This window comes from Monodelphis domestica, chromosome 5 (genome assembly GCF_027887165.1).
Source record: "Monodelphis domestica isolate mMonDom1 chromosome 5, mMonDom1.pri, whole genome shotgun sequence".
Lineage (NCBI taxonomy): Eukaryota > Metazoa > Chordata > Mammalia > Didelphimorphia > Didelphidae > Monodelphis > Monodelphis domestica.
In genome coordinates this window covers 32,807,327-32,822,361 of record NC_077231.1, presented here as the reverse complement: position 1 = coordinate 32,822,361, position 15,035 = coordinate 32,807,327, and the positions used below count along the sequence as shown (strand labels likewise).

Genomic DNA, 15,035 nt, shown 5'->3' with positions numbered 1-15,035 from the left:
AGGTCATAGGATCAAAATCTAAAACTATAAGGAACCTTAGAAGTCACAGAATTCAATTTTTTATAGATGAAGAAACTGAAGGTTTCACAAATCTGGGTTTTTTCATTAAAATTTTTTTCTCTATTAATGTTTTCTTTTTCCTAGTTCTATGTAAAAATCATTTTTTAGCATTTTTGCAGGTCATATTATAGCAAAGCTGAGATTTGATTGCAGGTTCTCTACCTCCAAACCTAATGTTTTTCCTATGACACCATGCATTTGTTTTGCCAAAATGAAGGTCTTTAGGCAAAGCTGGAATACCACTTACCAACTATGTCATAAGGCAGATTCTTGCCTATATGAATTGGAGTTGGAATTGGAATTGATCCTGGAATTGGGTTTCGAATCGGTAGCTCTGAGATCCCTTCCAGATTTGGCATCTTCTGGTATCCTCTACTCTATGATGAAGAAGTCATAAGCAGAGAAAGAAGGTAAAGAATTGCAAAGGGTGATAAGAGAATTCACATAGGTCCTCGGGGCTCACATGCAAATCTCAATTTTTAATTTTTTTCTTTATTAATGTTATATGTTTACCACTTTCATGTAAAACCAATTTGGGGCACCATTTTCTATCACTTTTAGTTTTACATTCTCTTCCCTCTTTCTGAAATGGTAAGTAATTTGTTATGAATTATACATGTCCCTGCAGATCCCTAGCAAATGTCTATCAACACTGGTAGAGAACGTTTCTTTTTCTAGGAGTTCTCTACACCAGTGAAATCCCAGCCCTGGGAAAAATTAAAAGCGCATGAAGCCGGGCTGCAAGAAGCCCAAATGTGGGGGGAGACAAGGTTGGAATAATGTCTCCTTGGAGATGACTCAGTGGAGCCATCACCCCCTTCAGGTTTGATGAAGGTGACTCACAACCTGGCACCAAAGCCACAGAAATCTGAAAAGATGTGGCTAAAGGCAGCAAGTGCTCTCCATGGTGGCACAAGCTCAACACGTAAGGCAAACCACAAGGGAGGGCAATCATTCCCTTGACGTCTTCTCTTAAGAAGGAAGCCCATTCCCCAAATGCGGAAGAAGTCTGTCCCCTACGTATGCCAGCCCTCTGTGTCAAAGTCCCACTAGCCCTACGCCAATAGCAATTCTGACAGGAAGTTAGATTAAAGCAGGGGTGCATAACCTTTTTGGTCTGTCAATCTGGTAAATCCTCAGAGGATTATTTTTAATTAATAACTATTCAATATGGAGGATTGCAAAGGAAACCAATTATGCTGAAACACAGGAATGAAAATATTTTAATAAAACAAATTCATGGATCTCTTGAAATCTATCCTTGGATCCTTGAGGACCAGAGTTGCTGGACTAGAATCTTCTCTGGGTGAGAGAAGGATGAGAGATTTTTTTTTAAATAGACAAACACCAATCCACCATAAATGAAACTTCAGACCACATCAGTATATATATGAATCTGCTTTATTAGACAAGTAAGAGAGATGGAAGGGACCAAAGGAATATGCCACAGGGATACAGTTTCCATACATTGTCTGCTTATAGCACCTTTGCTTTCAAGGACCCTGCAGGAAAACACCAGCACCTCTTCTTTTTGAGCACATAGCGATTTAATAGATGCACAACTCCAGATGGCCACCTGAAGGTGGCCAAGTATATATTGCCTGTTTCAGAGCCGAAGCAAGTGTCTGTTTTTAAAAGGGATGCTTGGGTATTTTTCCATGGCCTTGGGCTAATGAACTCAGACAATAAGTGGGTGCTCTGATAACTGGAGAGGGTCAGATAAAACTTGTGTAGCCTGATTCACTGATATGTATTCTTGACAATTTTAGGATTGGAAGTTCAAACTCAGTGAATCTAATCCACCGAGTGAGTATGTGGCATTTAAATTTTTAGCCCCAACCCTGGGTGCAAGAGAAGATCAAAGGTTAGGGTGAGGAGGTCTAGAAATGAGCCCCCAGCGTCTGAAGTGGCCAAAAAGAGAGCAGCCTTGATGCTGGGGGCCAGGATCAGGAAGCAAGGGCCTGAGGTATTCCAGAGCCAAGGATCTGGTAGGCACCCATTAATGCTTGTAGCTCTTCCTACTGGAAGATGAGGTTGTGGTGTACTTTATACTGCTGCTGCTGCCCCCCATGGAGCCTCTCCCACTGCCAGCAGTGAAGCCTCCTCCAACGCTGAGTCCTCCTCCCAGACTGTGACTGCTGCTGCTCCCATAGGAATAGCCACTTCCTCCACCCATTCCAAAACCACCGCCAATGCCACTGCCACTGCCGCTGCCATAACCGCTGGAGACGGTGGAGCTCACAACAGCTGTAGGAGGAATGGGGGGAAAAACACAAGATGCATTGAAACTCCACTAAGCTATGGAGAAGCGGAAGAAAAAGTGAGGGAAAAAATAAAAGATACTTACAGATGTTGACTGGTCCAACACCCTCTCCACTCATTCTATATGGGGAGGAAACAAAAGATTATATTTCAGAAGACAGAACTTGTGGGGTGATCCTCAAAGCTTTCCCACTGGCCCAAAGGGTTGCCAGTTCACTCTGCATTTTTTTCAAAAAGGACTCAATGACCCTGAGGTTCTGCTCAGGGACTGGAAGCCTGAGGGGACCCCACTTCCCCATACAAACCATAGAGAATAACTATCCACCTGCACTCTTCTCCTTCCAGCAGCTTCCTGTAGGTTGCAATCTCTACATCCAAGGCCAGCTTGACGTTCATCAGCTCCTGATATTCACGAAGTTGGCGGGCCATATCCTGCTTGGCCTTCTGAAGAGCATTTTCCAACTCATCTAGTTTCATTCGGGCATCTTTGAGTGCCATCTCACCCTTCTGTTCAGCTTCAGCAATGGCATTCTGCAGGTTAGCACACTGCAGGGAAAAGGAGAGAAATCTTTTCTTTTCTGATTCTCTCTTCCCTTCTACTGGGATGGAGTCTTAAGACACACCAAAAAATTAAATAAGCAACTGAAATTCCCCAATTGCAGCCCTTTTATCCACTGCCAATCCTGTCCTAAAATGAGGAAGCAAATTTAAACTGTTCTGTATTAGGCGTGCCAAATGTGGAAATGGATGGCAAATGGTGGGAGATGTGCCAGTCATAGTACTTTAGAATAAAGAAATGGGGTAGTTAAGTGGCTCAGTGGATAGAGAACTGGGACTGGAGATGGAAGGTCTTGGGTTCAAATTTGGCCTCAGACACCTCCTAGCTTTGTGATTTGCCCAGGCAAGTCATTTAACCTCCATTGTCTAGCCCTTACCAGCCTTCAACCTCAGAACCAGTACTTGGTATTGATTCTAAGACAGAAGGGAGGGTTTAAAATGAAAGAATAAAGAAATTACTCAGTTAATGGAGTCATATCAGTAGATAAGTTGTGAGGAAAGAACTTAGTAGCTCTTTCCATGCTACATGGATTGAGTTGTCATGGTAACAGTGATGAAGATGTCCAGAAAGGAAGAGCAACCTTGACCCAGAACAGTAGCTCTAGTATACCTGCTTCTTGACGTTGTCAATCTCAGCTCTCAGCCTCTGGATCATTCGGTTCATTTCAGAGATCTCATGCTTGGTATTGCGGAGGTCATCCCCATGACGGCCAGCTGTGATCTGCAGTTCTTCATACTTTGAGGAAAGAAAAAAGAAAGGAGAGAGAGAGAGAGAAAGAGAGAGAGAGAGAGAGAGAGAGAAGAGAGAGAGAGAGAGAGAGAGAGAGAGAGAGAGAGAGAGAGAGAGAGAGAGAGAGAGAGAGAGAGAGAGAGAGAGAGAGAGAGAGAGAGACAGCATCAGCACCACATTGAAACATTCCCCAAATTGTCTCACGGGATTCTCTTATGACTTATCCTTCATAAGCCAGCTAGTAGGGGGTAGGGGCTTGGTTTTTCATATCACAGTGTTCTATTTCCCAAATGAGGAAGGAAGTGCTCAGCTTTCTGGAAGATTAGGATGGGGATTACAGACAGTCTCCATACTGCCCCTTTATCTCACCTTGGTCTGGTACCAAGACTCAGCTTCAGCTCTGCTCCTCTGAGCAATATCTTCATACTGAGCCTTGACTTCAGCAATAATGCCATTCAGATCCAGAGAGCGGTTGTTGTCCATGGACAGAACCACAGAGGTGTCAGAGATGTGGGTCTGCATCTGAGACAGTTCCTGGAAGACAGTAACAATTAGTTGTGCCATCTCTAGGCAATAGGAAGGAATTTCCCCAAAGGTCCCTTAATCCAAAGCTTCATTAGCGATTTCAGAACCTAATGGATCTGAACTGCCAGGCTTAAAGTTTTACATATTGAATTCAACGTGTGTCCTTTGGCACCCCCTACATCCAAACATAACCTTTTGGGAGAATAAAGATAGAATTCTTACTGCCTCGAATAAGGTTCTCAAGAAGTTGATTTCATCCATGAGAGAATCTGCCCTGGATTGCAACTCAACCTTATTCATGTAGGCAGCATCAACATCCTGGATGGGAAAAACACACAGCAAGAAATCAGCTGATGGGAGCTCCTGTCTCCTACAGTGAAACCCAGAATGTTTGCTTGGGCACAGACTTACTCTTCCGCAGCCTGTTTCCTAGATCAATCAACTTACCTTCTTTAGCGTCACAAATTCATTCTCTGCTGCTGTGCGTTTGTTGATTTCATCTTCATACCTGGAGAGAAGCAGAAAAGAAAGATGATTGAGTCAATGACTCCTAGGGCAGAGGGAAATCAGCCTGAAATCCAAGGTTTCCTATGAAGTGGGTTATTCCTATATGGATTCGGAATCTCCTTTTATTGATATGGGGAGGTAGACTAATGCAGGGCCCTTTAGGTTATTTAGGAGACACGGTTTTTTCTATTCCCCCACTCTCATTTTGTCCTCTCAGAGATGCTATGGAACAGTGTAAGGTATTTCTTTCTTCTGTGATCCTTTTGAACACCAGGTGTTTCCCCCTTTCTTCTGATCTTCATCCTTCAGTGAACTGAGTTCCACATTTTTTCTCTCGGCTTATCTAGCCCTAGTCTTCTCCATCCTCCTCTCACTTACTTGTTTTTGAAGTCCTCCACTTGATCTTGCATATTTCTCAGCTCAGAGTCCAGATAACCCCTCTCATTTGTGGCTTTCTCCAGTTGAGTCCTCAGTTGGCTAATGTAGGCTTCAAAAAGTGGCTCCAAATTCTGCCTCACAGTCTTGGTGCCCTGTTCCTGGAGCAGTGTCCATTTGGTTTCCAAAACCTTATTTTGTTGTTCAAGAAATCGCACCTGGAGAGCAGAAGAGAGAGTCAGTCTCCTATATCAATCCCTGTACTGGGGGAGGTCAGTGGAAGAAGACAATAATGTCATCAATAGTTGGATGACCTTCCCCAAATTCCGGCATGCCAGAAACACCTTGTGATATCATAGTGTGTGTGAAGAGAGATTTTGATCATGACAATTCTCTATTCAATCACTTAATGGCAACCCCTAGTCTTCTTTGTGTGGGTGGCCCAATCGCCATCCCTAGCAACAGATTTAAATAAAACCTATCCTCTTCTGCCTCTCCAACACTTTAGTTTTCTAGCTGCAATTGAATTTAAGAAGACAATTCATCCACTCTAGCTTACAAAGTATGTTCTAAAACCTTGGGGTTGGAAGTGGCTTTAGCGGACACCTTCCTTCCACCCAAAGCAGGAACCCTTTCAAGCTTCATTTCTATAATTTTAAAGTGTCCAAGAATTTGTTGCCTTTTTCTGTCATGATAATTGTTGAGTGAAGTAAATAGATCTTTTGTCTTATTTGTGTCTACCCCTAACAGATCAGGGAATCATAGTCTTAGAGATGAAAGGGCTCTTAGAGGGGCATCCAGTGCCATCTCTTCCTTTGACAGCGGAGACTCTAAGAAGGCCACTTGTCTAGGATCCCACAGGTTGTCAACAGTAGAACTGGAATTCAAATGCTGATCCTCTGATTTTCTCTGTATCATGCTGTCTTACTATGCAATGGAAACCCAATTAAAATTGGCTGACAATAAACATTGCTCCCACTCCCTTGCATATTCCCAAATGAAAGAACAATCTATATTTTAACTTGTTCTTCCCACATGCTTTGGGGTTATTGGAAACTGAGAATTCAAGAAGAGCAAACTTTCTAAGAAATGAAACAACGTAGGCATGTGATCTTTGTTCAGTCATCAGCTGGGCGAGCTTCCTAATGCAGAAAGGATGTGTCTCTTGTCTCTCATTCCTGAGTTCCTCCCAGGTGGCAAGGTAAGTACAAAAAGAAATACGCTATTTTTTCAGGGGATTCTTAAAAGCCTGATGGTCAGCATCTCTCAGTGTCTTACCTTGTCAATAAAGGAAGCAAACTTGTTGTTGAGGGTCTTGATCTGCTCCCGCTCCTCTGTCCTCACCCTCTGGATGGTGGGGTCGATTTGCAGGTTGAGGGGTGTCAAGAGATTCTGGTTGATAGTGACTTCTTGGATGCCACCAGGGGGGCACACGGGAAACCCAGCTCCTCCATAGCCACCACCAAAGCCAGCTCCACCACCAAAGCCAGCTCCACCACCAAAGCCAGCTCCACCACCAAAGCCAGCTCCACCACCAATTCCAAAGCCACCACTGCTGAGACCATATGCTCTTCCTCCATATCCAGTCTGGTAGCCACAGCTGCTCCCTGCTATGGAGATCCTCTTTGACCCCCCTAAACTGTAAAGGCTTCGGCTGCCAAAGCCGGCTCTTCCAGAGATTCCACAAGCCCTTCCAAAGCCACCGCTGCCCCCAGTGCGGCACACTGACATAGAGCTGAAACCTGACCGAGCTCCAGGGGCTATGGCAGAGGAGGCACTGAAGCCACTCCGGCCACTTCTTTGCACTCTAACTGTAGACTGAGAAGACATGATAGCTTGCTTTTGCTCAAAAATGAGGAGACTGAAGAGAAGAAATGAAGCTAAAGAGGACCCAGAGAGGAGAAAAAGAACTGTGAGACGGAGATCCCAGCAGTGCCTTTATATATGAAGAAAACTAGGGTTGGGTCCAACGCATGAAGATGAGCTTGCAGGTTGGGAAGGGCTGGGCTTTACAAATAGTGAGATCACTCCCCCTTGCTGGAAAAGGTATGAAAGACCAAGATTTCTTTCTTGGCTTCCGTTAGTCATAGATAAATTCTCTGGCCTTCCAGCCTTAACTTGATCCTCAGACAATAAAGACAGTATGCAAATTCGCTGAAGTCATCCACTAGTCATGTTTCCAAACAAAGGAGGCAAGGAGCTGACCTGTGATAATTGTGTCCTCCTCTGCTTACTCAGAAGTGTCCCCCCAAGTCTCTCCCTCTTCTGGCACCACCCTCCACCCAGGTAGGGTGGGACGTTGCCATAGGGCTCCTAGGCATTTACTCAATGGTTAATATGTTTGTGTGTGTGTTTCTAGAGAGGTAAAGAAAGCCACAGTCTCGTCTGCTCATAGAACTTCTTCCTAGAAGCTTGGCATCCTGGAGATTTTACTTTGAGGGAGAGAGGAGAGAGAGATGAGACAGAGAGAGACAGAGAGAGAGAGAGAGAGAGAGAGAGAGAGAGAGAGAGAGAGAGACAGAGAAAGAGAGAGAGAGAGAGAGAGAGAGACAGAGACAGAGACAAAGACAGAGAGAGAGAGACAGACAGACAGAGAGAGACAGACAGACAGAGACACAGAGAGAGAGAGTCAGAGACAGAGAGAAAGAGAGAGAGGAGAGAGAGATGAGACAGAGAGAGAGAGAGAGAGAGAGAGAGAGATGAGAGAGACAGAGAGACAGAGACAGAAACAGAGAGAGAGAGACAGAGACAGAGAGAGAGAGAGAGAAGGAGAGAGAGATGAGACAGAGAGAGACAGAAAGAGAGAGATGAGAGAGACAGAGAGACAGAGACAGACAGAGAGACAGAGATGAGAGAGACAGAGAGAGACAGAGACAGACAGAGAGACAGAGACAGAGACAGAGAGACAGAGACAGAGACAGAGACAGAGACAGAGAGAAAGAGGCAGGCAATACACCTTGATCAGAAGAGAGGAAGAGGGCACAGTTTGATGATTCCTGACAGCAATGGAGCCTGGTGGTGCCCTCCACCAACAAATCTTTTAGGAACTTCCATGAGAGGAAAGGCAGGCATAGCCTGAACTGGAACTCTGCCTACTGAGGAGCAGGGACAATTCGATTCAACGATTCTTTATTGAGCACTGTTATGTGCAATGCATTCTGCTTTCCATTTTACTGGAATGATGCGCCGTGTACACTCTTAGGCAAATTCAAGGTAACTGAAGGCGGCAAAGGGCAAAGGTGCAGTTTTCTCCCGGAGTTTGGGGGAAAGGGTTAGGATTTGTTTGTTCGTTGTCACTGTTCATTTTGGCCCAATACCTCCAGTGCCAACCACAGTTCCTGGCTCGCTCGATGAGTCTGAGTGGACGTTATCATTAGCCCCTACCAAATCCATGTTCTGTTCGGTTTTCTGCTTCCTTGGCTTGTGCACATGCAGCGAGCACGATGAAAGGAACACAAATGTGAAGGAATGGAGCAGCATTCCATTCGAAATCACTAGCACACTGGGCTTCCTGGGACCTGTCTTCAGAACAGTCTCAAGGTCTCTCTCTAGTGAAGAGAAATGGAGGGGCAATGGGGTATTCAGGCATGAGTCATAGGTATTTGTCCTTACAAGTGGAGGGATTTGTACAGGCACATACCAACTGTATATCTCTGATTGCCTTGATTACAAGATCAAACCCCAGCACTGTTGCTCTGGGGAGTGCGTTGGGTGGGTGGGGGCAGCAGGGAGGTGGATTGCTGTAATTTGAGACTGACAAGTCATTTACTGAGCAAAAGAATTCCATTTCTTTTTCTTTTTTTTAAACCTTACCTTTTGTCTTAGAATTGATACTAATGACTAGGCAATTGGAGTTGTGACTTACCTAGGGCCACACAGCTAGGAAGTGTCTGAGGTCAGATTTGAAACCAGGACTTCCCATCTCGAGGCCCTGTTCTCTATCCTTTGAGGCACCCAGATGCCCAGAGGAATTACATTTCATTATTGCTGCCTTTGGTGTCTTGTATCAAGGCTTTGGGAACTGTTCTGGAAGTGTCCGTATGATAGTATCAAGTGGGAGAAATAAGGCAATTTGAGTGATCTTGAAGCTCTCAGACGAGTGAATTTTTCTGTTGCCTTCATCATCTTTTGACTAAGCGGTGGGATCTTCCCAGTCCTTTTGGGTGGTCGCCATATACCCCCCATTGGGTGGAATTTTCTCCACCACCAGAGAAGAAGCCAAGTCAGCGTCTGGCTTGGCAGATGGCACCTGAGGATGTCGGAAGCAGCATTCCTCCCCCGCCCTAGTTGCACAACGGGATTCAAAGAATGCGCTTCCACCCAGTTGTGGGAAAGAAATGTTCCATCTCAGGGCAGGGTGTCCCTGACTAGGATCATCGGGCAAGAACTTTGGAGACCATCTAGTCCAACACCTTCATTTTACTAGTGAGGAAACAAAAAGCTCAAAGAAGTTCAATGGCTTGTCCAAGGTCACAGAAGTAGTAAGTGGCAGAGATAGAATTCAAATTCAGATCCCTGACCCAAAGTCCACTCCCTGTGTGAATCTAGCACTCTTTCCACTCTACCACTTACTCTCTATCCTAGTTGTTTAGGGATCAATGCCTTAGACCCGACTTCAGCATCAGAAAGAAAATAGAAAGACCTGGTAAGAAGGATATCACAGTAGCAAATAGCTATGAAATAGCTGACCTGCAATGTGGAATAGACTTTGGGTACTTTCTCTGAGTGGGAGAGGAAGAAGCTTTTACCCCCAAACTTCTTTCTAGGACACTGACATCTGAATGGGTTTCACTTGCTTGTTAAAGGTCACATTTCTCTGCTGATTGCACTCTCATATCATTACCTTGCTTCTCCTTTTCTTTATTTTAAAAAATATTATATTGAGAACATAACATTTTTATACTTCTTTTTTTAATTTTTTTAAACCCTTACCTTCTGTCTTGGAACCAATATGCAGAAGGTAAGGTCTAGACAATGGGGGTTAAGTGACTTGCCCAGAGTCACACAGCTGGGAAGTGTCTGAGGCTAGATTTGAACATAGAACCTCCCATCTCTAGGCTTGGCTCTCAATCCACAGTTTTCCCCTACTTGTTTTCTTTTTAAAAAACCCATTACTGCACTTCCCACAGACTGTCATTTCCTCTCTAAAATATAACACCATCTTACAAATAAATATGGTCTGGGAGCAGTTAGGTGGCTCAGTGGATTGAGAGCCCTGTCTACAGGGAGGTCCTGGGTTAAAAACCAACCTCAGATACTTCCTAGCTGTGTGACCCTGGGCAGGTCACTTAACCCTAATTGCCTAACCATTACCACTCTTCTGCCTTGGAATCAACACTATTGATTCTGTGATAGAAAGTAAGATTTAAAAAAAATAAGTACAATCAGGGCAGCTAGGAAGCATAATAGATAAGGAGTTGGGAGGACCTGAGTTCAAATCTAGCCTTAGATATTTCCTGGCTGTGTGACTTGGGCAAATTCCTTAACCCCATTTGTTTAGTTCTTATCACTTTTCTGTCTTAGGATTGATACTAAGAGAGAAGGTGATGGTTATAATAAATCAATAAACAAGGATGGTTACTCAAAACAAATCTGCTTCATTTTCATCTCTAATTTACTGCCCATCTATCTCCTTCATGATCTGAAATTGGGACTGATCATTTCACTAGAACTTGGAGGTCTTCTAGAGAGATCCATCCAGTGGTCTCTCCAAGGGTCCCAGGGGTCCCTCTGCCTAGATGTGATGTCACAGTCAAGTAAAGAAGATGAGACACACTGTGCTTTCAACCCATGTATGTAGGCATCACACACAGTGTTCTGCCATGATACCATGGTTCATACATGCTTCTTTGACACACAATCTTCTACATATGTGACATTCTACATTTTGATTGGGTATTATCAAATCACCTAAACAACTCTTGTGATGTTACTACAACAAAGAATTCTGTGATCATTTACCAGGTTTCTACAACACTGTGACAGATATGATTAATGTGAATAAAGCCATTTGTAGGTTAGTACCCCTTGACCTGCTGCGAGGATCATTGTGCTTTTGGTCAGCTTGCATTATCAATGAAAATTGCTTGGGAGATGAACAACAAAACATCTTCGTATCTAGGTGTGAGGACTTAAAGCAGACCAGTTATGGGGTTTTCCTCAGTTTACAAGTTCTGTTTTTCTTCTGTTACTTTGAAATGCCTTGCAATCAGTGCTGCTTGGCTTCTGTTCATCAACAAATTCATTGGAGTGTAATAGCTGTAGGGAAAGATTTATTATAGTACTCAAGCTTTTGGCCAGTTTTTATTGTAAGGCCTTGAAGCATGTCTTGTGCTTGAGAAAGGAGGGGTTATGCACAATAATCTTTGGGCTTTGATTCTGTAATTGCAACTTTTGGGGTACTCTCTAGGGGGATTAAAGTAGAGTATAAATTTATTGATCCTATACATATTTGCTCTCATATTATTTCTCTTGTATTGGGGAGAGAATAATAATCATAGCAAGTTCATTAGTGGGGGAAGAAGAGGAGAGAGGTCACAGAGGGGGATCAGTGGGGGCCTCAATTTCTGGTCACTGCTTTGCAGACCTCATTTCCTCAGACTGTGACCTTGTCAGCCAGTCAGGGTATGATGGCCCCCAGCTGTCTTCCAATGCTGTTTGTTGTCAGCAAGTGCAGTAAGTGTTCAAGTGTTCTCTGGGATCCGCCGATTTCATTCTGCCAGATGCCCTTAACTCTGGTGCCTCTGATCCCTCTGCTGATCATCTCCAACTTATCCTATATATTGCTTGCTTGCACATAGCTGTTTGCATGCTGACTCCCCCCATTTCACCCTTGAGGGCAAAAAGTACCTTTAACCTCTCTTTGCACACCCAGCTCTTAGCATAGTGCTTGGCACATAGCAAGCATTTAATAAATATCTGTTGACAATCTGACAGTCCCCCACCCTCCCACCCTGCCAATTCTTTGAATTTGCCATTTCTTAAGAAGGCATAATAACATTTTTTTGAGGTACACAGGGTTAAGTGATTTGTCCAGGGTCACACAGCTAGAAAGTGTCTGAGGCCAGATTTGAATTCAAGTCTTCTTGACTCCAGACCTGGCTCTCAATTCACTGAGCCCCCTAGATGCCCCAGAATTTATACTTATATTTATATATTTATATATATATTTATTTATATTTATATATATATATGTATATATATATATATATTTATATATAAAACATGCACTATAGTGCAGTTTATTTAATCATTCTTCTACTGAGGCATACCCATTTTGTTTTGAGTTCTTAACTAGTCTAAAAAGTATCTTTATGAATATTTTTATAAATATAGGGTGTTCCCAAAGACTTAGTGCTGTTTTAAGCTTTAATAACTTTAGGAGTATAAATTCTGGGGCATCTAGGGGGCTCAGTGAATTGAGAGCCAGGCCTGGAGTCAAGAAGACTTGAATTCAAATCTGGCCTCAGACACTTTCTAGCTGTGTGACCCTGGGCAAATCACTTAACCCTGTGTACCTCAAAAAGAAAAATAAAATATGGGATGGGACAGGTAAGTAGATTAGTGACTAGAGCAAGGCCTGAAGGTGAGAGGTCCCAGGTTCAAATCTAGCCTCAAAAAACTTCCTGTCTGTATGACCCTGGACAACTTTCTAGTCCTTAACCATCTTCTTCCTTGGAACATGATATCAATTCTAAGACAAAAGGTAAGTTTTTTTTTGGTTTTGTTTGAGGTTTGTCTTTTTCAAGAAGTATAAATGCTGCATAACTACAGAAATATCACTAGAAAGTTTCTTGTACACTTGTTTAGTTTTGTGGCTTTTGAATAATACATTTTAATGTTCATTTAAACAGAATTGTATATATAACAGTTCTGGATGACACATGCTCAGACTAGTGAATTGGGTAGCAGAGATCCTCTTGTTTAATCCAACTGCTTTGAGAAGAAATGTGATGCTATTCAATCGCAGAAAAAAGACCTAGATGCAGACTAAAATATGTTCTTTTCACCTTATTTTCTTTATAATTTTATTTTGTATGATCCTTCTTCAACCAATACGTGCTCACACAGATGCTCAAATTCCTTGCAACTCAGGGTGGGGGGAAGGAAGGAGAAGATTAGGGACTCAAAATTTTAGAAAACAAACATTAAAAATTGTTAATACAATTATTATTACAATGAAAATATATCTTTTTATATAAAAAGAAAGAAATTTGGTATTATCCTAGTGATATCAATACTAGGCAAATACCCTCAACAGTCAAAGACAAAGGGAAATTACTTTTATGCTAAAAATATTTAGAGTAGAACATTTAGAGGTATTTGAAATTTTCCCATCTGGTATGCCTCTCTGCTGTAACTTCTCCAACATTTCTTGCCCTGACTTTTCTAAGGCTGTGTGTACCAGGTCCAGATTAGATGAAAATGAAAAAAACAAAACCCTCATTCTTCTGGCTGATAAATTTAATCCAGCTTAGAGATGGCAAATAGAAATACAAATGGGATGTAGAACCTTTCTTCAAGAAGCTAAGCACTAGGACTACCAAATGAAGCAAAAGACAGTTCCTGTCGGCAAACAAATATTTGCAAAGCAAGCTATGTACAAGAAAAATGGAAAAGAATTAAAAGAGGGAAGAAAATAAGGAATTAAGGTGTTCAGGAAGGCTTCCTGTAGAAGATGTGATTTTAGTTGGGACTTAAAGAAAGTCAGAGAGGTCAGTCCCCATCCCTATGATACTGAAACTGCTGAATTGACAATGTACCAGAAAGGTTTTGCTTTAAGGATTTACAGTGTTCTGTAAATACGATAAGAAAAAAATCTAGAATGGAAGAGGGAGAAGTTTTTCCCCAGTCTAGAAGTCTCCATTTACCCCTTGCCTCAGCAGGTCCTGGCTGAGTTGTGTCCTTGAGTCAGTCCAGAGTTCTACTGAGGAGGCAGGAGGTAGTTTTAATAAAAGAGGCACTCCTCAACCTCCTATTCTCAATCCAGTTTGTCACATTATTTAGAAGACAGTCTGTATTTCCCTTGATAGCTCTCGTTGACTCTTACTGGTAACAAACTCTTGTCATAAAATACTAATTCTGCAAGTCAAATATTGGCAAACTTGCTTGCAAAAAATAAAGAGTCAATAAGAATCATATGAATGAATGGAATGATCTAGTGGATCTAAAATTTTTCTATCCTTGAAGATGAAAGAGGAGCCAAGGGATCTAATTAGCCATAGTTTAGGCAGAGAGGAAAAGGCAGAAAGCATCAGCTTCTTCCATGCCCTGAGTCCTAACTCCTTAGTGACATTAGCAAGTAATCACCATTTCAAGAAACCCCACCCCTGGAAACTTCAGTAAGAGGCTTAGAATCATGAGAAAGTGCCCATCTTGCCAGAGAGGAGTTTAATAAGGCCTATAGTATTTTGGGTGTGCTACTCATACTCTCATCCCCTTCCATCATGACGAAAGAAAGAAAGAAAGAAAGAAAGAAAGAAAGAAAGAAAGAAAGAAAGAAAGAAAGAAAGAAAGAAAGAAAGAAAGAAAGAAAGAAAGAAAGAAAGAAAGAAAGAAAGAAAGAAAGAAAGAAAGAAAGAAAGAAAGAAAGAAAGAAAGAAAGAAAGAAAGAAAGAAAGAAAGAAAGAAAGAAAGAAAGAAAGAAAGAAAGAAAGAAAGAAAGAAAGAAAGAAAGAAAGAAGTACTCCCTAGAATGTCTACCTACATTTAATTTTCCTTTCTTGTTTCTTCCATCTTTTAGCACCCACTGAGACCTGACTCCCTTCTGATATTACTGCTTTTCTTGCTACCCTTTTCAGCACTTTCACTCATAACCCTGATTCACTGGTTGTGGTGGTGTAGTCAGATTACTCCTGGAGCCCTACTGGCAATTTCCTGTTTCTCCCTTTACCCTCATCACTCATTGACTTTTCTTGCTTTGAAGATCTTTCGTTTTATATTTACTACTCAGTTCAGATTCTGGTAGCTATAATTTACTTAACCTCCATCCCAGGGCATTCTCCTTCCTTTCTCATCA

General features: G+C 42.4%; 1 protein-coding gene across 1 annotated transcript; it reads right to left on the bottom strand.

Moving 5' to 3' along the window:
* Nucleotides 1–1,443: 1,443 nt before the first annotated feature.
* LOC103094513 (keratin, type II cytoskeletal 6A-like) lies at nucleotides 1,444–6,942 on the bottom strand. Its single transcript, XM_056798175.1, has 9 exons — nucleotides 6,296–6,942; nucleotides 5,021–5,235; nucleotides 4,583–4,643; nucleotides 4,358–4,453; nucleotides 3,980–4,144; nucleotides 3,491–3,616; nucleotides 2,648–2,868; nucleotides 2,408–2,442; nucleotides 1,444–2,307 (listed from the first exon to the last, which is right to left on the bottom strand). Exons 1-9 carry the CDS (start codon nucleotides 6,845–6,847, stop codon nucleotides 2,060–2,062), a joined length of 1,719 nt encoding a protein of 572 aa, XP_056654153.1. The 5' UTR covers nucleotides 6,848–6,942; the 3' UTR covers nucleotides 1,444–2,059.
* Between the last annotated feature and the right edge of the window lie 8,093 nt (nucleotides 6,943–15,035).

Excerpts from the sequence above, each read along its gene's own strand:
- LOC103094513 (XM_056798175.1), bottom strand. The coding sequence starts at position 6,847 with ATGTCTTCTCAGTCTACAGTTAGAGTGCAAAGAAGTGGCCGGAGTGGC. Across the intron at positions 5,236-6,295 it reads TTGCTTCCTTTATTGACAAG|GTGCGATTTCTTGAACAACA; the intron begins GTAAGACACTGA and ends TCTGCTCTCCAG. Across the intron at positions 4,145-4,357 it reads TGAGAACCTTATTCGAGGCA|GAACTGTCTCAGATGCAGAC; the intron begins GTAAGAATTCTA and ends ACTGTCTTCCAG.